Here is a 24340-nt window from a genome sequence, read left to right as displayed (position 1 = left end):
TATTTCTTAGCTATTTTAGTCATTGGACTAGGCTATTTTAAAAATAACTGACTTTAATTTCTTTTATTAAATATTTGGTAAAGCCATACAATGATATGCATATATATATATAGTACAGTATCTTATATATGAAAAGTACCTGATATACTGAAGGCTTGGAATCCCATAAACTAGGGTTTTAATTTAGGGTTCATAATTTATTGTTCTTCCTTGAGAAAGCAGCTTAAACCTGTATAAATTTCATTTTCTCGCCTGTGGATAATAATGCCTATTTCGTAGCATGGTGTAACTTAAGTAAAATTATATACAAGAGGTACCTAAGCAGGTTACTAAGTACATAGTTGGACTTCAATAAATATGAGGTCCTTTCCTTCCTCCTTCCTAGTCCTAATTCAGCTTTTAAAAATTATATATGTACATGTATGTATGTATACATCTAGTTTTCCCCACATTTCTTATAGCTTTCAAGGGCAACCTGATGAAGCAGGTTAAGACAGGTATAATTATACCCACTTTTCATTCAGAGAAATTGAGATGTCAAAGTGTTTGATTGACCTGACAAAGGTTATTCAGTAAGACAGTGAAGCAAGAGCAAAACCACATGGATGTTAAATACATACAAACCTATATCCAATAAAACCCTGTGAAACTTACACTAGGATCGCAACAACTAATTTAGTAACTAAATTGTATGTTCTAGTAACCGGCTTTGACAGGCTAGTTATGTCACAAATGACAACTATTTTATTTTAAAATTAGTAAAGAAAAATGAAATGTTGTTTACAGAGCACAAGAAAACTATGTATTACAGTTGCCTAAAACACATGTTCTGATTTATCCTTCTGAACTGTCATGAAGTTTGATATATCTCATAAAGCATTTTAAATCAGAGACATTCACAGACCTAACAATCCATCTCTGTAACATTTATGTCTTGTGATATCCCAAATATCACAAGAAACTTTAAAAAACATTCTTAATTAATTAATTATTTTTATCTGCCGCCCCCCCCCCCCCCCACGGCACCCTCCCCAGGGAGTGTTAAGAGGAAGCTTTCACCTTTATCTCTGTATCTGAACTCATCCTCCTTTCAAGGAAGAGGGAGTAGTAGCTCATCTGACCTGAGAAAACAGTTCACCGTTTTGGAAGGTGGAGGTACTTTCCCTCAAAAGCCTGGGAAGCAGGCTCCACCCAGTCTGTCTTTGAAAACCTGCTGCCTCCTCCAGTTCTAAGAGAAGGACCCCACTCTCCGCTACCTCCTGCTTCTGAGTGAGCACATGGGTGTCTGTGTGTTGCTACAACTGAGTGGGGAGGCAGGCCTGCAGTGTATCTCTACTGCAGCCTGGAGAGATGAGTTCAGACCAACGTTCCTCCTGGCCGACTAAGGTTTAAATTCAGTGTGGAGGACACAGAATCCCTGCCTGGTCAGGTCTAGTCTCCCCTTTAATAAAGCTGTTCCTTTCTCATTGGGTTGTCAGTTCCTTATGTACATCCTCCAGCACAAGGACCCCAGTAAGGCCAGTGAGCAAGCTGCACCCTCTTAACTTCCAACAATTTATTCAGAAACTAGACAAAATACATTGCCTAAACTGAAATTCTTGCCAATTCCATTCTCTCATCTGGTCACTTTAAACTCATTCACTACATAGGCACTGTACTAAGTATTACAAGAATACAAACACAGCCCCTTAAAAAGCTCACGATTTGGGGCACCTGGGTGGCTCAGTCGGTTAAGCTTCTGCCTTCAGCTCAGGTCATGATCCCAGGGTCCTGGGATCGAGCCCCACAATGGGCCCCCTGCTTAGTAGAGAGTCTGCTTCTCCTTCTCCCTCTGGCCCTTTCCCCTGCTGTGCTCTCTCTCTCTCAAATGAATAAATAAAAAATCTTTAAAAAAGGCAGGGGGGCACCTGGGTGGCTCAGGCAGTTAAGCGGCTGCCTTTTGGCTCAGGTCATGATCCCAGGGTCCTGAGATCAAGCCCCACATCAGACTCCCTCTTCAATGGGGAGTCTGCTTCTCCTCTCCCACTCCCCCTGTTTGTGCTTTCTCGCTCTCTCTCTCTCTAATAAGTAAATAAAATCTTAAAAAAAAAAACCTACTTCATAGCATACAAGTTAGCCAATTATTTGTTTTTCCTTTTACAGTAAAATTCCAAATCCATCTTCCCTCATAGACGAGGCCTAATCCAACATTACGTCACAACTAAATATGTGGTCTCATTTAGGTAACTTTCCCAAGTCTACTGAAGTTTGATGAAATGAAGTAGAAAGAAAAGGAAAAGCAAGGTTGCATTTAAGAAAAAAAAAGGATAACACTAAAAATCCTTACAGATCAGTAACTTCTAGAACTAGTCCTAGAGTTAAAGAAGTGCTCAGTTTTGCCTCTCAATTTTGAATGCACATAACCCTCTGGGAAGCTTGTTAACACCAAGACTCCAAGTAATGAGTCTGGGACTGAGATTCTGTAAGAGATGCCTAAGCTCCTGGTACACAGACCACACTTTAAGGCAGAAGGCCTTATGACATCATCTAGTCCCACTCCTATTACAAAAAATCATATCTTTCCCCCCACACATTTCAGATATATTTGCCTAATGTTCATTTAAAGCAAGAACCTGCAGCAAAATGTGTTGGGCATACCTGTGGAGGGTGTACAGTGGATAATTATTTGACTATGTTCTTCATTTTCCGCACTGCTTGTGATACCTGCTACATCAGTGGGACCTGAATATATAACATAAACTGTGTTTAATTCAAGCTTTATGCAATTGAAAAGAACCACACTTTTCTGCAATCTTCTCTCTTGTACAGGATGTAAGTTCAGCTTGCATGAGGCTTCCTAACAAAGATGCCAGTAACACAGTAAATGCCATTTTCTCACATATTTCATATTTATCCTTCACAAATGATCACAATAGCAGAGACTTGAATTAATGCCATCAAGAGTGTTCTATTTTTAGAAGTACATGCATTCACCTTTATCCTTTGCCACACTGTGGTCTTGGAGGCTAGTATCTTCCGTGTTTGAATGTGCATACGAGTCACAACCCCAAAATGCACAGCACTGATAAGCATATGGTACTGATAAAGACCTGGAAAAATGGTAAAATCCACATTGAATAACAACTCCACAGACATGCTTTTGTTTTGTAAAAAGTATTTCCATCTTTAAGAGCCCCAGGAGTCAAAAGACCTGACTGTCACATGCTTTAAAAGCTGGTCATTAGCCTCAGTTTCCTCATCTGTGAAAAGAACTCTCCTATCAGATGACACCATGACTTTCTCTTTTCATATAAGATATACTTTTAAAAACTGAATTTAAAACAAACCATATTTAAAAACTAGCACTAATAACTGCAATTTAAAGTGAAATCTTATCAGACCCCTTTTATACATGAATTAACCATGCCTAATTTATCATATGATACTGGTAGTTCCACTTAAAAATCAATGTCCCAGATGCTTTGCAACTGTATACCGCTAAATGAATGTACTTTGTTCACATAAGTATAGTAAGCATATTTATTCTCTTCTCCCACAGTACTATCCCCAAGCCCTGTCTCTACTGTATCAAATGTCTTTATGAAGTATTAGAGCATTGTGTCAATTTTCTGTAGGTTCACACTTACGTGGTTCCTGCCACATTTTTAATGACAAATCTGCTATATAAAAAGCTAGTCTGATGAACGGCTATGTTCTCTCTCTGACAGTCTCAAGGGCTCCAATTCATATTCTCAGAAACTATGGAATAATGCTCATGTTCTATTTTTTACCAAATTTGTGAGGACTGAGGTAGAAAATACTCTTAAATTATAGCTTCCCAGAGAATCTGGGAACCACAGCAAAAAACTAGCATACTCTATAATTTAGGGGGCCACCATAACTTCAACAAAAAAGAAAAATAAGCAAAAACACACCTGAGATTAACAAAATCTTTTGCTGCTAAGGCCTCTTTTAGCTTGAAGTTGCCAACAAGCTTCAGTTGATTTAGCCCATTCAGGCCTTCCGTAGGAAATGAAGTTAATTCATTGAAACTTATATCTCTGAAATGTGAATGAGACTTCAAGTTAAATCCTAGGATGCAAGTTACACAAAACATCCGTACATGTATAAATACTATAAATATTAGAGCTCTACAGGGAAGTTCGGGTGTGCTAAAACAATAAATCTGGTATTCATCTTGCCATCTAAGAAGGCATTAACGATATGAATGCAACTTAGCATTTACACAAGGGAGCAACTGAACAGAAAAATATTTCCAAAGTACAATGCTAAAACACAAGTTTCTGTAGACTATTCATTTCTTTCATGATATTACTGCATAAAATCATCAACTTACAGGTTAGTTATTGACCCAAGCTTGGCAAAAGCTCTGTTGTGAATTTCATGGATCAGGTTTCTACTCAGATCTCTGCAATTACAAGAGGAGCATGTTAATCTTTTCAAATAAACTCAAATTGCAGTTACTTTGACCACACTGTGGAATCCGAGGTAGTCACAGTTATCTCTGATAAGATAACAAATCTTACTCATCTTGCCCAACAACTTGATGTTTATGTTGAATCCCTCCCCTTCACAAAAATCTATTTCTTGGAATGGGTTCCATGGAGCAGTAATTCTAGTTGGCATCTGTTTCAAAACAGTTGTGAATTTTCTCCACCTTATCATTCTGGTACCAGTTCAAAAACATAAATGATACGATATAACCTTTGGTACTATTAAGTAGGCGAGGGAAAACTCAGCTCCTGACAAAGCTGAAAATAAAAACAGGTTTCATACTATTTGCCTTCTCAAAGGTCAGTGATAAGGCCCCGAGGGAAGACAAAATAATCAATATGTAAACAAGAGCATTCCAGAAGGGCTTCAGATATCATTCTTTCCCAAGCAGGAAATAAAAATCCTATCAACACCAAAGCTGTACCATATTCAGAAACACACCCTGAGAAATTCTGATCTTGCAGAATTAATAAGAAAAGAAATAATCTGCAACCACACAACCACACTTAAACTGAGCGTTCATGGAAATTTAAAGGCTGGATAAATTCATTCCATTACACATCTCCCAGATCACAGAACCACGGACAAACTTGGTTCCAAATCATGAAAAGGCCAACTTTTCATTCTTGTCACTTACCAGTGCTCTAGAAGTGATGGCAGCTAGGAGCCAGTCCCCTTCCTCGCTACTGCCCAGACCCCCACCCAGTAAGACTGTCAGACACTAGGAAAGACCCCACCTCCAATAACATATTCCCTAGTAGAAAGCAGGAAAGATCCCAACTTCCAATAACATATTCCCTAGTAGAAAGCATTTTCAGTTTCTTACTGGGGATCTACTGGAAGACAGGATTCAATATATGTAATTTCACTTCACCTTCAATTTTCTAATTTTCTCTGTATTTTAAAAATGGTCACTATTTTAGCATATTGTGTTTTCTGCACTCAAGTTTTGTGAAGGCGGGGACAAGGCCTGTCTTAGCCACCTCTCTATCCCCAAGTGCTTAAGAGAGTATTTGGCACAAATACACACTCAAATACCAATACATTTTTTCCAGTGAGTGCTTCTGCTGCATATTAGCTATATTTGTGACAATACATACCCCAGCACAAGGGTCAGCACATTTTTTCTGTAGAGGGCCAGATAGTAAATATTTTCACCTCTAGGTCATATGGTCTCTACTCCCAGCTACTCAACTCCACCATAGTATGGTGAAAGCAGCTTTAGACAATACTTACACAAAAGGGCATGGCTGTGTTCCCGGAAAACCTAATTTACAAAAATTGGAGGCAGGCTGGACCTGGCCCACAGGCTAGAGTTTGCCTACCTCTGCCCTAATGGCTTGGCAAACCTCATCAGTATGACAAGAAAACAAACAAGCTCCATCTCTCAGGTTATGCACATTATGCTTTTTCACTTACCAACATACAATATCATAAATCAGCTAAGGTAAAAAATACTAAATAAAAAGCTAAGGTAAAAAAAATACTGAAAGTGGATTATCGATAAAGTACCATGTGGTAAAATTTGAACAATATTTACACATAATAAATTGTATCTTTAAGTATATCTATCATGGGAATTGTAATGATATATTAATTTATAACTGGACAAAAACTGTATTTGTTTCTAATAATCAGAAAGAAACTTACAGAATCCTCAGAGATATCAGGCCTTGAAAAGTACCTTCTTTTATTTGGTGGATCTGATTACGTTGCAAAGAACTAAAAAAAAAAAGAAGAATGAAAGAAAAAAGAGGAAAAAAAGAAAATTATTTTTGATTTTGAAAGATAACATTTCTTCAACTTTTTCTAAGTTTAAATACTCATTCATTAAGTAACACTGACTGATCTTATTGAAAGTAAAGAGAGCTGCTACTTCCTCGTCTATAACACCAAAGGGTTAGACTAATTGGTATCCATCCCAAATTATACTGGGAATTAATGTATACTATCTAAATTCCTTAACAACCCCACTCAGGAGAGCCGGAAGACAACATGGTAAAAAAGGATCCAGGACAACACAACCATACCAAGTACTGTAGAAAAAAGGCTAGAGGAAGAAAGGGATCAGGAACGGGAGAATTAACGTCTTCCTCTCCCTTCTCCCAACCAACTGCCACCAGAGCTTATAGGTACACAGTAGGCATCCATGTTTAGTTTCCCTCAATAGCCAAGAACAGTTTTTGTTTGTTTTTTGTATACACAGCCCTCCCCCTATAATGTCTCCCAAAATGCCTCATAAGTACCTAAGAAATGCTGGTTGCATGACCATGCCGAGTGCAATTTGACATTCATTCACAGGAACACCTGATTATATGCATCTATTTCCTTAATGTTTCTAATTTCTTAATATTAAAGCCATTATTTAAAATAGGAAACGTTCAGTGAATCAACAATAAACCACAGCAAAAAGAGTAAGTCAAAGACCAACTTACATTTCTTCCAGAGCATGGCAACCATTAAAGCTTGGAAGGTCTTTTATATTGTTGTAAGACAAGTCCCTTAAAACAACAAAAAATTAACAAATTAATTTCTATGTCATCAGAACACTAAGTTAGAAGAGCTATACTCAGAAGGATTGAAAGCAGCACTAAGATCTGTAATAAAGAGAGAAGCAAAGCAACTATTTTTTTCTAAGACCTGTAAGCTTCTAGAGTACCTCAGTGATATAGCAGGCTTACGATTTGCAAACTTCAAGTACATAATGTTGAGTATAGACAACATAAAATATATTTAAAACATTTAAATGTTTTTTCAATTTTTAAGTAAAATTATTAAAAACATTAAGCATATAAAATTAAATATAAAAATATGGAAAATATATAAAATTACATCCAAGTGCTAGATTATGTGGTTTTTTACATTTTTATAATATTTATATTATAAACAATTTCTATGTTGTTATTTAATTATAACGCTGTGAGAGGTGGTATGCATAGCTCACATTTTCAAAAAAAATTATATTAAATCAAATACGGGGACTCAATAACTCTCAGTTAATTCCACTGCAGTGTTTCCTCAGTAGTGGTCACTATGTTTGATACTCTACAACATTTAATGATTTACTTCATCAATCAGTCACTTATTTTGTTACTATCTCTCTCCACTGAATACTTATTAACAGCTTAGTAACTTAATTGTTTGTTCTTGTGACATTTTTACATCCTTTATTTACTTTTAATTTCCAGGATAGTTTAAAGTTTTTGGAAAGCTCTATGCTTAGCTGGTTCCTGACCCAAGAAAGATTTGGGCTCTGCTTAGGTTATGGATGAAAGAGAAAGACATGGAGAGCTGACACTCCTGGGGAGTCCACATAAGAAAAATACCAAGGAAGAGCCTAGTCTGGTTTTACTTTGTTCAAAGTAAGAGTCCCAAGATATGTGACATATTTATCACCCTAAAACCAAATTGAAATAAATGTTACCTACCCCAGTCATGAAAACACCTGCTCTTTTCCATAAAGGGAACAAATAAGACATAATTCTACCCTAAAATCAGCTAATGCAAATAGCTTATCAAAAATAAAACAATGTATGTGACGCTCATAAAAGAAAAAGTATAAAAAGAGAAAAGGGACCCAACTTACAAAGTCCTAAGCATCTTTTGTTCTTGGCACAAGTTACTGGATATGCTGCTTATCTTTGTGCCTGTCAAGGTCCTGTGGAAAAACAACGTTCATCTAAGAAATGGTTCAAGTTGAGATGGTAAACAAAATGCTATTCTCACATGGAAAAAGAAACAGATATTTGCCTATGAACTAAAGTCTGTGTATCCCAATACCTACTTACTCCTTCAAGTCAGGCATGTAGGAAAATGGATTAAGCTTCCATTATGGATTTCATTTTCACAGTAAGGCAGAAAAGCTTGTGACACGAGATGTCAATATTGTCCAGACAATGAGGCTGATTTCTCATGTGGACCAACAGAAAAACACTAATCCACAGCCACAGCCTGACTACAATCACCTGCAAAACCACCTCATACCCAAAACGTGCAAAGCCAACTTAGCATCCTGCCTCCCAAACCTAGCCAACCTAACTCACCATTCTGAAATGTTCTCTTCCCCCCTCCCTTTCCATGTTCCCGTCTGCAGTCAATACCAATTCCTGTGCTCTCCTCCTTTGTGGTGTGTCCAGCATATGACCCTCTCATCATTTTTACTGCTATTATGCAGATCACGCATGGAATGATGCAGAGAGGGGTGGAGGGATAGCAGGCCACCCAGAGGAACACCAGTGGTGTTAAAGGTATTCATTTAGGGGGGGGAGGGGGGATGGGTTAGCCCGGTGATGGGTATTAAGGAGGGCACGTACTGCATGGAGCACCGGGTGTTATGCACAAACAATGGATCGTGGATCGCCACATCAAAAACTAATGATGTACTGTATGGTGACTAACATAACATAATAAAATTAAAAACTACAAAAAAAAAAAAAAAAAGGTATTCATTTATCAAGGGGATTATTCCCAGGGCCTCCTTGTGTCCTTCCCATCTCTAGTCTCTCTCACCTTCCTCATACCACCTGCTGCCACGTACTAGACACATCCAAACTACCTTAACCGTCAAGTTTAAACTCCTGAGCCCAGTGCTTCCTGATCCCTTTTTCCTGATATCTTGGCACATGTGAAAATCATAACATTTATATGACCTACTCTGGTAAGGCTCCTTGTGGCTGGAGACCCTTAGCCACCTCAGGCTCTTTCTGGCTATCTGGAGGGCTGAGGTCAGCAAAAGCTTGGATCCATCTGTACCCCATTCACAGACCATCCACTGGGAAGATTTGCCATAACCAAAAGTTCAATGTTTAATGGTTGCCATTTTAAAACTGTGACCCAAATGATTTTCCAAATTTCTCCATATCACACCGCATTCCATTAAACACATGGAATTCTAGCTATATATGAGCATCTGTATGCCATCCCTGAGGAAATTTTCAGTATTCCCCATTTTACTAAATCCTGCCTTTCTAAATAAAAGCCCCAGCTCTGGGAAATCTGACAGTATTCAATTTTGAAAACATTACACCGCCTCCCTAAAGCTTTCTCCAATACTCTGTATCAACTGCCCCACTTCTGAATTCCTAAAGCACTGCTTCGCATTTGGCATTTACTTACTGCCTTATATTTTCAGTGAACTTTTCAGATAAAATATCCATATACTAGGCCATCCTCTACCTGAGCTGACTGAGCCCAAACCCAATATATATATCCATTTCCATGCATGCTATTGACAAAGAGAGATTACAGGAATCAACACAAACCCAGCACCATCGCCAAAAAGCCCTGGAACCCTGCCGACAGGCCCACACGTTATATTTACACTATCCCTCTTCAAAGATCTGCACTTACAGACTCTCCAGATGGATGGTTCCAGTCAGATTGGGGAACTGCTGTACCATGCTCGCACCTCGAATGACTCTTTAAGAAATTGAGAGAGAAAACAATTTAAAATAAAAAATTTTCATGGATAATATTTTCATTTTATTTTTTGAATACTTTAAAATTATAGTACTACTATACCTAAAAATAAAATCAGTTTCACTTCTTGAATGTACCTGAAACTGTGATAATTAAGCCAAGTATTCACATAAATAAGAACCATCATAAATCTTCAGAATTGTCCTTTGCACTTTTGCCCAAGGGAAAAAAAAAAAAAAAATAGAAGATTTTTGTCTTCTGGAGCTACAATAATACATTCTAGTTTTCTATTAAAGCAACTGCATAAATATTCAGGTATGTTTTAAAATTTGTATAATACTAAAAAAATGAGTAAAAATTAAAAAATAAAATTTGTATAATACTTACAAGGAATGCAGATCAGATAAATTGTGAAATGCTGAGTTCCCCACAAAAGACAGAGGATTATCATACAAATGTCTGTAAAAATACCCAAAAAAAAGTAAAGTTTTCCTATGTTCACAACCCATCCAACACTACATCTATGTTCACAAAGTCCATATATCTAAAATTTCCATTCTTCATTGAGATGTCTGGCACAGACATGCTTTATATGATTCTATATTAAAACAAACCTTCAGGGGCGCCTGGGTGGCTCAGTTGGTTAAGCGACTGCCTTCAGCTCAGGTCATGATCCTGGAGTCTCAGGATCGAGTCCCACATCGGGCTCTCTGCTCAGCGGGGAGCCTGCTTCTCCCTCTGACCCTCCCCCCTCTTATGCTCTCTCTCATTCTCTCTCTCTCTCTCAAATAAATAGAAAATCTTAAAAAAAAAAAAAAAAACTTCAAAACTACTTACATAGTTCTTAAGAGTGGATTGCCATCAAATGCTCCGTCAGGGATAACAGAAATAGAATTACTATGAAATAACCTAAAGAGGGAGGAGAAAAATATTTTGAAACACACGTCCCCTTGTGAAATAAGTTAAAACCTGAATATCTAGCCTTGTTCAGTATTCTGTGAAACACAACTGATAACTACATGAAAATTCCGAAAGTGTGAGGAAACTGAAGTTTCAATTCCACCTCATCCTTTCCAGGACCATTTCCTAATTCTTCTTAAACCCACGGCTTAACCTGATATCTCTCAGGTCTCTCATACACGCTGAGCGGGTGCTTTGTCAACAAAGAACTTTAGACCATGAGTGAGAATCATAAGGTGTTTTAACCTCCATATTCCTCTGTCACCTGCATTTAGTCCTTAAGCAATGCATTTCAGAGTATTTACTGTCAAGACATGACACACCAGCCCCGTGATGCCATGTACATTCCTATCTCTGCCCTTGACAAAGCCAACATCTCAAATGCTCCCTTAGCCTTTCATTTATTTAAATATTTCCACCCTTTTGGGTGCCTGGGTGGCTCAGCTGGTTAAGTGATCTCAGGGTTGTGAGCCTGGGTGGCTCAGGTCATGATCTCAGGGTTGTGAGATCGAGCCCCGCATCAGGCTCTGCACTGGGCGTGGAGTCTGCTTGAGATTCTCTCTCTCCCTCTGCCCCTCCCCCGATTCATGTGCATGCGCTCTCTCTCTCTCTCTCTCTCAAATAAAATCTTTACAATAAATACACACATACACACATCTACCCTTTTAACTCCAGTCAAATTCTTTCTCTTTAGCACTACCTTTTCTAATGACCCCAATTCTCAGTGAGGTGTTTTTCTGGAATGATTCATTTACCCTCTTCATTTAGCACTTATTTCTACCTAGCAATTGCTCTGTCTTACGTGGTCAGCCTCCCCAGTGCCACTAAATCTCCAAGCTCCTAACTGGCAAGGACCATACATTATGGCTCTTGTTTCAGCAGTACGGAGCCGAGTACAGATATCCAGGCTCAAAACTGTCTGCGCTAACTAACATAATCCAGTCTGTATAATCAGATGTGTGTCTGTGTATTGTGATATATGCAATGGAGCAAAGAAGTTTTCAAATCTCACTGTTGGAACGTTAAGTGCTGAGTTCGAAGGATACTAAGGCATAGAGAGAGCAAAACAATACTCACAGCTCTTTTAGGCTAGGAAGGGCTTTAATAGCCTGAGGAAATTCCCCCAAGTTATTATAATTCAAGTCCCTAGAAAAAAAAGGGGGAAACATGTAAGAACACTAAAGAGTACTCACAATTTATAAGGCATTTTGGTACAAATGTATTCCTAAAAAATCATATCCTCTGGATGGGAATCTCTCCTCACCAACCATAGGGCCATTTAAAACCCTGTGGTTTACCTTACACCTTTTCATAGAATACTGAATAGAAAAAAAGAATCATAATTCATCTATGACTGTTTTAAGTTCATTTTACAAGGTTAAGGAATTCTCAATCACATATTATTGGTGCATTAAATAAACAAGTTATCTGAATGACGTTTCTCCGGAAATTCACCATAAAACAGAATTTATGGAATATCCATTTATGAATGACAATAGCCTGAAACCAAGGTTTCTCTTTGGGGTTTGGAGTGACTTCCTGAAATTCCGGCATGAGGGCAGCTGACCTCAGCCCTACTATCAGGTGGATGACCGGAGATAAGTCTAAACAAGGGGAAGGAGCAGGAGGGCTTCCCACAATTATTGTCTTGAAGCAGGTTATAATTTGTTGAAAATGTTACATTAATTAGGAGAGAGAAAAGCCTGATCTGTACTAAAAAGTCTTAATTCTGAGTGTTTAAGTTTTAATTTCTTTTATAACCTAAATAGCATGTTGGCATATGATTATCATGGTTGATTTCAGAATGAGAGTAACATAAAATCAAAGGCCCAGCTCTTTAGGCACCTATTTTGTTTTTCTTTTCTACATAGAAAGAAAAATGGCAAATAAAAATTTAGCTGGGAAGAAGAGGTTTCATTTTCATATAATTGGAAGAGTATTCATAGTCTAGTATCAGAAGATCCGTCTAGTCTTCTGGTACACTGGTATTTATATATTTAGTAAAGGGGAACTGAGCTGGGAACTATCTTCTTCAAGAGCTTCAACCTTCAAATAGCCATTGATGTTCACTATCCTTTGGTTGTTTAGACAAGAAAGTAGATTAATAGACTAAAAGATTTTAAGTCTTCTCATTAACTGACAGCTAACCAGAATAGTCAGTTCAACAAAATATTACAAACCCTGAGCATTCCAATCAAATATTACTAACCCAACTAATTAATTGGGACATTTTCTGAATTATTTATTATACCACAATAGCAAATACTATAAATCTTCTAATAAAGAGCCTACTCTTAATTACACGTAGCTGCACGATGTCTTTTGCTCAGTGGTGCCATGTGCAGTTGAAACAGCCAGTATTCCCAAATACTTTAACTATTAGGAATAACAATAAAAGTATCCTAGGCAAAATGGAAAAGTTTATTTCATTTAGCATATAAGAATGCAGAGAAAATATTTAAACCTAGGGTTAATAATTCGGTAAGGCAAATGAAATCATGGAAAAAAACAAAAAAAGACTTTTTTCCCCAGAATTAATTTTATAAGGCTCAATGTTCCAAAACTGTCTGTCATACATTTTAACAATACCAAAATTTTTGAGAAAGTAGACAGCCCGGCAGATCGAGCTGCATTTTACACATACTTTTGAAAGAAATATCAAGTCTAAACTTGTGCACCATTTTTAGCCATAAACTGAGATTAGTATTCCTAACTGTGTTATTTGATGGCAAGAATTTAGTCATGTATTTAAGCCAAATAATAGTGAATTGAACTCAAGACCATTATTTTTCCCTTTTCTGCAAGGAAATCCAAAATTGCATCAATATCACAACGTAACCATCTGAAATACAAATCAACTTACAAGGTCTCCAGGTTATCTAGTCCATCGAAACAGTGCTGACCCAAGTTTTTAATTTTATTGTTATGAAGATGCCTATGGAAAAAAGCATCGAAATGACTTTTACATCACCCAACAGCAACTATTATAATGTTTTATGTGTCTAAATTGTCTTTTAAAGGAACCATGTAGTTAAACATTTCAGCCTTTGACTAATGGACAACAAATAGCACGTATCTCTTGATCTAGGCTACATAGACTCGGATTCACTGGACATGGAATGCCAACGGAAAAGAAAAGGATCTCTCGTGGAAAAATGGTACGCACATTGAAGATTCTTTACTATTTACCCATATCAGAAGAAAAGCTCTGGTTAGACTTTCACTCTGTGAAGTGACATTTTTGGTGAGCTCCCCCTATGAGGAGGAGAGGGAACCAGCATGGAGGGAAGCGCATCACCTTATACCAGTGAGAGTGAGTAACAGATTTTAAAAGAAATGCCATTTTTTTTATGTCCAAGTTTTCAAAGATTAAAACACAGAGAATCATATACTCTTTGAGCAGACAAATTAGTCAAAACATGAAATATCACTGAAACTTATTCTCTGTGAGCTCCTGAAAACAATGCCCCTTCTTTTAACACCGAATGCATTGCTGGTACACAAGTAAAAGCTATCCAAGTATTTGCTGAGTGTCCCAATTTCTTCTTATGATTACAAAAGGCCACATATCTTAGAAAGATTCAACAGTAATTGGATGTTAATTTTTTAATTATCCTATCTTGTATTTTTAAATGTCAGCACATTTAATTTTGTTAAAAAAAAAAAAAAAAAAAAGGCAACTCCCCCAAACAGGTATCTCTTCGGAAGCATAATCAAAAGTGTGGTACTTGCATAATAATTTGTCACAAGAAATCTGCTTTTGCCCTCTAATTCACACAAATATATGGTATTTAAAGGGACAGATACTTACAGAACTACCAGGCTTGAAAGATTGGTAAATGCATAGTCAGGGATGCTTGAGATTTTGTTGAGAGCCAAGGTCAGTGCCTGCAAAGTCGGCAGATTGCTAAGGGGATGCACAGGCACCTCCGTCAAGCTGTTGTCATCCAGCCACAGATGTCGTAACTGAGCGAGCCCCTCAAAACTGTCCTCGGGGACTGAGGTAATATGGTTGGCATCCAAACGCCTGACAGAAACAGAAACAACCATGTTCAGGAACGAATTCTAGCAGAATGGGCCAAATCACACACAACTCTCAGTTTTCAAAACAGAAAGGAGTTACAAAAATAACCAGTCACGGCAGTCCTTATGTCTTCAATTTCTCTAGAAAGTCTCATAAACTCTAACAACTTTACTAAGACCATAGTGTGGAAGTCCGTTCTTTCCCTTCCTACATAACAAAGGGATGAATGCAAATCTCAATCTCTCAAGAATCTTTGACTAAGAGTAACTATAGCAAAACGATTTTTTTTTTTTAAAAAAAGAAAACTCTCAGAAAGTTCAAGCTAGAATTTTATGTTTCAGAATCTATTTAAATCAAAAGTACAAAACAAGAGAAGAAACTAAGCTGAGTAAATAAGCTACTGTCCTTAAAATTTTACATCACAACTAATATCTGACATTAAATTTAACCGCTATTTTGACTTGGAACTGAAGGGGAAAAAATAAGGAAATATTTACCCCCAAAAAATGTTTATAGCAAGAGATTATTAACAATCCTTCTTACACCACCAGGCAAGTTAAAACTACAGGTGTCATGTACTGGTCAAATAACCTTCTCCTCTTCTCTTAGCACCAAGTTCAAAATTAACAATTAAGAAAAGACAAACTGTCCACAGGAAAAACTAAACAGCTACTCTGGTCAATGTTATTGTGGCCTTAGGGTTTCTTTTAATTTTTCCCTAAATTCTGGAATTAAAGACACCTTGCTAATAGGATTACTCATACTTAAAATTAAGTCCCCATCTAAAAATCTGGAAAATCATGTCCTAAGTATTATTGTCGGTGTAATTGGGCATAATTGTTGGAATAATCCCTTTTTGACACAAAGACAACCTGATATCAATATGATGAAGGCCAGGCAAATCACAACTGTCTTCATGAATCCCTTGATGATATAGCTTTACTACTTAAATTCAAACCTTCCAGGTGTGGACTTCTTTGGTGAAAATCAGGGAACACAAAAAACGTGAAAAGTCAAAATGACAGCATATTTTTAAAGACATGGATTTTGGCAGCTGTCGAGTTCAGGAATTTCTGACTTTTAGAGGGGTGCCTATGCCTTCTGCTGCCTTATGCGGCTCCAGCTTCAGGCCTGCCATAATTGCCCCTTTCCCCTCCAGGCAAATGCTGAGCCCTGCACCCAGCCACCTGCTCCAGCCTCAGATTAGCAGGGGTTAAAGACCCTTGGTCCCGGTGAGAATCTGATGGTAGCTTCTTTTTGATAAAGTTGAGATAAGCACTAAAGAGGACGGCACAGGGAACTGAGCAGCTAACTTAAGAATTCATTTAGGAACAGACATTTTCAGGCTGTTTATTCCTTAGACTCTCTAGCACCCACCCCTGAGAAGAGACAGGCATCCTTTATATAGAGACTGGCAAAGTCCTGGCTATGGAGCTGCTTAGGAGATTTGCTTTAATGTGTGGATAGTATTCTCTCTCTCTCTCCCTCCTCTCTCTCTCTCTCTCTCTCTTTCACAAACACACACACATGCATACAATTCACAATCTTGAGGAACTTCCACTCAGGGAAAGAGAGACACTGGACATACAATCAACCATATAATGTAACTAAATGTTTAATGCAATTAAATTCTACTTGTAGTTGATTTAATTATCTGCAATTTATTCAACACATCTAAACTGAGCATCTTGTTAGGCACAAAAGATAAAAATGGTGAACACATATATGTGGCCTATCCTCATGAGACTGACATTCTAATGGAGAATGACCCACAATATAATACACTTTAAAAGTGATTAACACATGAACTTAAGAAGTGCTATGAAATAAGCAGGGTCCTGAGATAATGACTAACAGGGACTAAGGGGGAAGGGTAGCTACTTAAAATGCACTGGTCAGGAAAAGCATCTCTAAAAAGCTGGTATTCAAACTGAAATCCAGAGGGCAGAGATTCAACAGAAACCAGTGCGGTGTGGTCCCACCAACTCCCAGAAGATCAGGGTGATCAGAACACAGGAGGAAGGTGTGGAGGGTCCAGGGAGACATAGGGGATGCAAATAGGGACCAAGTTATATAGACCTGGTAGTCCAGGCAAGGGGTTTGGATTGTACCTTCATTGTACAAATTGAAGTCCCTTTCCAGTTTCTCAGCATGAGAGCAGTTCAAAAGTTTAAATTGCTTATGTTATCTTATTGATGATAATGTGCATTCATATTCAACAAAATAATGAGCAAGGCTCACCCACATATGCACACAAAACTCTACTGAAATTAAGCCCTCTCTATAAAAGTGTTTCATTAAGATGTGGTAAAATACTATAAAGATAGCTATCTGTACCTTTTAAGCATAATTTCAGTATTATATACACCACTTATGCTCCTGCAGAATTCTGTACCATGTACTCATAGAAAAGAGATGGCCTTAGATTAGGGCAAGATATCCAGGCAAGTTTTGAGCTAAGATAGTAATGAAACTATCTTCTATGCAAAATAGTAATACAACAATAAACACACAATTTCCCCTGTGCTAAAAATTTTCCCAAATTGTAAAGTCACCCATAAGTAAGAGATCAAAAGGAAGAACTCTGGAAAAATGAGACACTTAAATAAGAAGCTAAATGAGGCAAAGGATTTGTGGTGACTCAGTGGTTAATTCTTACACCTCAATTCACATGCGGATGTTGGGGGCACACTCATAAATGTAAAGAGTTTGCCCCTACACCAAGATGAATGTTTCACGGAGAAACTGTCTTAGAATTACAGCTTTGTACCAATAACCTACACATTTAATGTTCATCCTAACTAAGAGACCAAGAAAATACTATCACTGGTTCAGTAGATGCATGAATAGCATCAGATATCTCACATGTGGGTAGATATCGTGGGCTTGTTTAATGTAATCTACCCTTGAAACACCACCCGGCAAGAAAGAACTATTACTTTAAGTGTACTTTAGTTGTTAAAGGCTAACATTGTATTAACTGAATTCCCTTACTATTTTTGTCTTTAAAATGTGCTTCTATTCCCTATTCTCAAAAGCCTGTTTTATATCTTACTGAGACTCAAGATACTTTCTTGCCCTAAATGAAATTACAATAACAAATAATCCCATATGCAGATTTTACTGATGAATGTCTGTTATCAACATGTTCTATTCTGTGTAATCAAAAGCTTTCCCTTTTTCTCTCTACTTCTAACTTACCAGTAATGTACACATAATAGTGTTATATTTTGTTACCAGTATAAATTGTTAAGATAATACATTATTGTGGAAAACCTAGGAAATTTAGTCTTTGAAATAGTCCTTTACCATTCAATAGAAGTGTGATCTAATTTAAGGGAAAAAGAATCCAGTGGAGCAAATCCTGACATGTCATTTTAATAGCCTGTTCAGATAATGCTTTAGCCATTTTCGTGGCTTTGTGGAAGGCTGTTGGGCTACCTTTGTACTAACATTGACAATTCACTTTCAGGTTTTATAGTCATCCTCACACACTTGGCATCAAACCACTTCTGGTCAATTTCAACCCCAAACGAACTTTGCTCCTTATAAGCACTACTTCAGAACCACAAGGAAATCTTTCTTGTAATTCGGGTCTGAAGATCAGATTTGCAAACAGAATTTCAATTGTGTCTAACTTGAGCTACACCCACTATGCTAACAAACCCATGTACATTTCCTTCTTAAGTAAAACAGGCCTGACACTTAGCTCCTTGTGTTTCTGATGCAGATAAAAACATCCCAATGCCCTTTTTTAAAAAAATGGTTTGCTTTGACTCCTCTCCACCCCCATCCCCACCCCATCCCAATTTTGGAGGTAATTTAAACTATGCAATTCGCTCCATGAGTGATGAGCACAACATGCTTTTTTAAAATATTATTTAAGAGGGAGAAACCTACTGTGAAAAACACTTTAAATCATCTAAATTATCAATAAATGTCATGTGGACTTTAATGTGCTTATTGACCACAATCTATTTGTACGTTTTCTTGGTAGTTTTTTTGTTCTAAAACTCAAAGATTTTAGCTTTGTCTTTTTCAACCTTCCAACTAGACAAAAGGACTGAATATTTTGATCATTTTAGTCTTGGGAAATGAGAACAATTCTGTATGAAGTTCTTGAAGTAAAATGAATTCTGAAGAAGCACAAGAAAATGACTATTTAAAATATCTAATGAATTTGGCTCTGAGAGAGGTAAAATGGCTCCCTCTGTGTACATCTGTCCAAGGTCAGAAAGTGTGTAGAGGTGACACAGTCACATGTCTGTGAAGGAACTCATTCCAATTGATACACTGAAGGAGTCTACTCAGGGTCTACTCAAATAGTTACAGCAAATAATGAATCCTATGTTCCACAACTTGGCATTGTGGCAAAATTAGCTATTTATAATATATTTCTACCTTAAACTAAACTTCTATTTAAACTAGAAATTAGGGGCTTCTGGGTGGCTCAGTCAGTTAAGCGTCTGCCTTTGGCTCAGGTCATGATCCCAGAGTCCCAGAATTGAGCCCTGCATCTGGCTCCTCACTCGGCTGCCACTCCCCCTGCTTGTGCTCTCTCTGTCAAATAAATAAATAAAATATTTAAAAAAATGGTTTTAGGGGCGCCTGGGTGGCTCAGTCGTTAGGCATCTGCCTTCAGCTCAGGTCATGGTCCCAGGGTCCTGGGATCAAGCCCCGCATCGGGCTCCATGGGAAGCCTGCTTCTCCCTCTCCCACTCCCTCTGCATGTGTTCCCTCTCTCGCCGTCTCTCTCTGTCAAATAAATAAATAAAACCTTTAAAAAAAATGGTTTTATATCAGCAAGCAGAGACCAGCAATTCAACCATTTTCAATCAAGTCTTCTACTATAGGCGTTTCCTACAAAAGCATACATTTAAAGTTATTTCAAAGGGCAATAAAAAAAAAAATATGGGACAGATTAGATTACACAACTACATGATATAGTTAAAACCTAATTTTGTAATCCAGAACATATACATGTGCTAACTATTACAATTTTTTATTCAGAGTGATTCTCAAAACTTTCATGCACATGAGAATTTCCTGGGGAAATTTTTAAAAATATAGCTTGCTAGATCTTCCCTTTACAGAGAAAATACCATTACTTCTAGGATATGGCCTACGGGTCTGCATTGCAGGTGGTTAAAGTGCCACACTTTCACAAACTACACCTTCCTCCCCCTGTATTTGGAATTAGGACATGAGCTGAAACAATATACATTGGTATTTGTTATTCTAGTAGAATGACAAACTAACCAAGTTCCTTGTTTTAAAGAATGTTTTTTCAAAAAAAGTAAAATAAAAGAAAGAATACTTTTTCATTACTTTCAAACATTCCCATCACCTAGTTATGTAAATTGGGTAAACTAAAAATCAAAAGAAAGCACTGATAAAATATATCATTATTACTATTAGTAGATTCCACAAATGCTTCTTGAACACCTACTACATGTCAGATATTGTTACAAGTGCTTTTCAGGCATTCAAGTATATGGCAAGTAATGAGCATACTACTGTATGGAGAATTTTAAATAACTTGAACGACTTCACACAGCTAGTAAGTGGCAAAGTGGGGATCCCAAACCAGACAAGCCTGATAAATACACTAACAGTGTTTCTTAATCTTGGCAAAAAGCAAATTGTAATAACCACATGCATCAGTTCAGTGCTTCTTACTCTTTTTCCGGAAGAGACAGAGGAACTGGATCTTCCAATCCCAAAGATGAGAAAAACTAAAGTTGTAGTCCTAACAGCACTAGCTTATAACATTCATTCTAGTCATTAACAAATATGTTTATTTAATATAAAAATTGGTTGTTTCTTCAAAATCTTCCATGGATTTTTCATGGCCCCGGTGATACCACCGGCCCCGCCGGAGGGGGAAGGGAGGTATGGGGTTTGTATATCAAAACAGTGGAAGCAGTGACCACTGTCCTCCAGGTTCATACACACGCATACACACACACACACACACACACACGAAAGAATGCAAAAAAGGACAAAGTGAAGTGATATATGAAAAACTTTTGGGGCGCTTGGGTGGCTCAGTTGGTTGAGCGTATGACTCTTGATTTCGGCTCAGGTCACGATCTGCAGGTTGTGAGACGGAGCCTCTTGTAGGGCTCCGGGCTCAGTGGAGAGTCCGCTTGGGCTTCTCTCTCTCCCTCTCCCTCTGCCTCTGCCCCTCCCCCTACTCACTCTCACTGCTCGCCCTCTCTCTCTCTTCCTAAAATAAATAAATCTTAAAAAAAAAAAAAAAAAAACAGCTTTTGAAATTAATAAAAACCAAGCATCTGAACATGGTAAAAACCAAGAATTGAAATCTTGAACACTCCACATAAAACCAAACTCTCCTCAAAAAGAAAAATTGGGGAAGAAGGCAGTACAAGAGACCAAGTTACCACCCCCACTGTGAATTCAAGGTCCACAGATGAGGAATTATAATCACTCTGTTCTGATTATCATTACCGCCTAAAACAGAAACCTCTCTGTAACTGTGACCATCATGGCATAAGACACTAGAACTTCTGTACACACATAACTCTGGTTCTAAAGAGGTGAAGATCACCTGCCATATAAAAGCTCCTGGAATTATACCTAGCCGTGTATGCTTGTGACTTTTCTCCCAGCATCTGAGACAAGAGAGGGAGTAAACTGAACCACCTCCTTCTCTCTCACCAAAGGGCATTTTGATAACAGCACCTGGCCATCTCCAATTTTATCCCAGATGAGAGATTAAATCTCCCCTTTTCCTGGGATTCCAGTTCTTTACACATTTAGCAGCCAGAGTGGTCTACTAATGATTCAAGAATACAGAAAACCAAAAAGCTACTTACAAAGACTGCAAAGCACTCAGTCCTCGAATGGCTTCACTGGGTACTGTTTTCAACTGATTGTTTTGCAGGGTTCTGGAAGGAAATTTTTGGTTAGTGAATAACAAGCAATTGTTACTATTTTTTCTTAGAAGAATTCAGAGCCATTTCTATCCAAAAAATATTTCCAATGGCAGGAAAGGGGGAGAGATCAAGGTGGAGAGCACCCAAGGAAAGAAAACTGCAAAAAAGCAAGAAGCATTTGCTATAAATCCAGAAATGAAACCTAAGCTGCTATCCCTAAGCCATCTCTTCACACAGACCTCCTGGTAATATACATTTCCAGGGGTGTTTCACTCTCAGGAATTAAGGCACCCTAATTAATGTTCGTCACCCTAGGGACTGTTAATTTATTTCCTGGTCCCTCACAGATTCTGTAAATTATAGGCATCTTAATTCCTTTTAGCTTTAAAATGATTTTAACATTTTGAGCTTTTGTAAGCCTTTTTTCCCTTTAAATCAGCTAATTCAAAGTTCTTACAGCTATACAATAAGTAGAAACAAAACTCTACCAGTAGAGCTTAAATATGATTTTGATTCAATCCATTAGCCCCACAAAAAGCCTAATACATTCAATTGTAATGCACTGAAGGTCAGAACACCTATTATTTAGAGTTTTAACTTTTGTTATCTAGTATCTAGACCCAAGTTTGCCTAAATCAACCCTCGCCTCCCACACTACCCATTGGCCACTCCTTAAATCTTTTTAATCCTGAACTAAAAGAAACTGTGCTTACCCTAGCTCCAAGCATGTTGACTATGCAAAAAGAAAATACACAGCCAGCTGTGAAACTCTAAAATTGCATTACTTACAGAACTTTGAGTTCTTTCAACCCAGACAAGGCCTTTGGGTGGATAAAAGAAAGGTCGTTGCCAGCCAATCGTCTAGGGGGAAAAAAGTAGCAAGAAAAAAAAAAAAGTAATTTAGGCTCTTAAAAATTCAGAACTCACAATAAAGTAATCTGTGATTAAGGATCTATGTTAAACATTTCTCAAGTCTATCTGACATTAAACATGGACTTAAACCTTTGCTAAAGCAATCCCAAGATTCTTCCAATGAGATAAATGTCTCTAGAATTTTTTTTTAAACTCCCAATACAATAATTCAAACAGGCACATTTTTATTCTGGTGAGGTCAAGCAAGCCAAAACACATTAAACCAAATTAAGTTTGCTATTCATGGTCACTCTCTGCAGCTTGCAGTGTTTTCCAAGTGCCTCATAAATACAGACCACTGGTCAGCAGGCAGGAGTGTTTATACCGTTCAGAGCAAACCAGTCTGTTAAGGAGGAATGCCTTCTGGAGGCAAGTCAGCCTGTTATCTCTCCATTACCAAGGGCGGCATTTTCTGTGCAAAAGGGAAGCAAAAAGTGAAAGTCACTGTAAGCATAATTTTCCAAGCAAAGGCATGTGTGTGTATATACACACACACATACATATACATGTGTATATATATGCACACACACACACATACAAACAGGTTAACTGAAGGAAGGTGTCCAAGCACTGACATAGAAATGACAGCTGTGTGCCCATATGTTAAACACAGGACTGTCCCAGTTTTCTGGTTTCACCAGGGGTACTCTCTCAAGCAACAAGATTTTGTATCTGTAATTTTTTTTTAATGCTCTCTCCCTCCTTGTTTCTTAGGATCACATAGTCATCAAGTCATATTAATTCCTCCTTTAAAGGTTCTTTTTTCATCCCTTTCTCTTCTCTCTGCAAGTACCCTGCACCCTGGAGCCTTATTCATCAATTCACTCATTCACTAAAAAGTTTCATTCATTCATTAACAAATAGGAGTGTCTACTAAGCGCCAGGCGTAGGACATCCTCTTCTTAGACTTCCGCTCCCCACCCCACCTTCTAATACGCTCCTCTTATACACCCTGATTTTAGGGACACAAGGAAAGCTCCTTCATTTGAAGTCACTGAGGTCTGAAATTCTACCATTCAGATGCATCATTTTCTCTGGAACTCTTTGTCCCAGTTAAAATGCAAATAGCCCTGGAAAGGACAATATTTGATCCTTACCTATCATTAACATAGAAATGTGCCCTGAAGGTGTGTATGGGAGGGGGGATGTAGGATGCGGGTGGAGAACCAGAGGACTCAGAAACCAGGAATGAGTATATAGAATTATTTCTTCAGTAGCAAAGATCACAACACTGACTTCTCAGGCAACACCACAGGTGTAACACAGGGTTTATGCCCCTAAATGAAATTTCTCCTAAAAAGCCCTTTCACCACACACTTTGATCTCACAAGGCACCCTAGCACCTTTCAAGCCTTCCCAAAATCCGGCCTCAAAATAGCTTACTTTGTACCACCACTCTCTTGGCCTTTTACCTCCTAGGGCTCACCATATGTAAAATGAGGGATTGGAAAAGGCAGTTTTAATACCTCCTGAGGGTTAAAAATATTTAAAACTATTTCTCCTTAGCGATCCTCTAGGTTCTAGACTAGACAGTGTCACCACTTGTCTTTAAATGCTTCACCTCACAACCTCACCTTCACTCCTTGAATACTCAACTCCAGCGTTACTTCCCATGAAGACTTCAGTTCTCATG

The 24340-nt window shown here is 37.9% G+C and overlaps 1 protein-coding gene across 2 annotated transcripts in view; it reads right to left on the bottom strand.

The window, feature by feature from the left end:
* Positions 1–24340, bottom strand: part of LGR4 (leucine rich repeat containing G protein-coupled receptor 4) — a 98828-nt gene that overhangs the window by 3224 nt on the left and 71264 nt on the right. For both annotated transcript variants that reach the window (XM_021685331.2, XM_044919263.1), the window contains 15 exons: positions 22585–22656; positions 21736–21807; positions 14684–14899; positions 13736–13807; positions 11950–12018; positions 10750–10821; positions 10300–10371; positions 9844–9912; positions 8081–8152; positions 6930–6995; positions 6145–6216; positions 4337–4408; positions 3915–4040; positions 2974–3089; positions 2638–2721 (listed from right to left, as the gene is read on the bottom strand). In XM_021685331.2, the coding sequence (XP_021541006.1) occupies positions 2638–2721; positions 2974–3089; positions 3915–4040; positions 4337–4408; positions 6145–6216; positions 6930–6995; positions 8081–8152; positions 9844–9912; positions 10300–10371; positions 10750–10821; positions 11950–12018; positions 13736–13807; positions 14684–14899; positions 21736–21807; positions 22585–22656 (1322 nt within the window). The remainder of the gene's footprint in view (positions 1–2637; positions 2722–2973; positions 3090–3914; positions 4041–4336; positions 4409–6144; positions 6217–6929; positions 6996–8080; positions 8153–9843; positions 9913–10299; positions 10372–10749; positions 10822–11949; positions 12019–13735; positions 13808–14683; positions 14900–21735; positions 21808–22584; positions 22657–24340) is intronic.

The sequence above is a fragment of the Neomonachus schauinslandi genome, chromosome 11 (genome assembly GCF_002201575.2).
Source record: "Neomonachus schauinslandi chromosome 11, ASM220157v2, whole genome shotgun sequence".
Classification (NCBI taxonomy): domain Eukaryota; kingdom Metazoa; phylum Chordata; class Mammalia; order Carnivora; family Phocidae; genus Neomonachus; species Neomonachus schauinslandi.
Note: the sequence above shows the minus strand (reverse complement) of the source record. Positions and strands in the feature narration are given on the sequence as shown.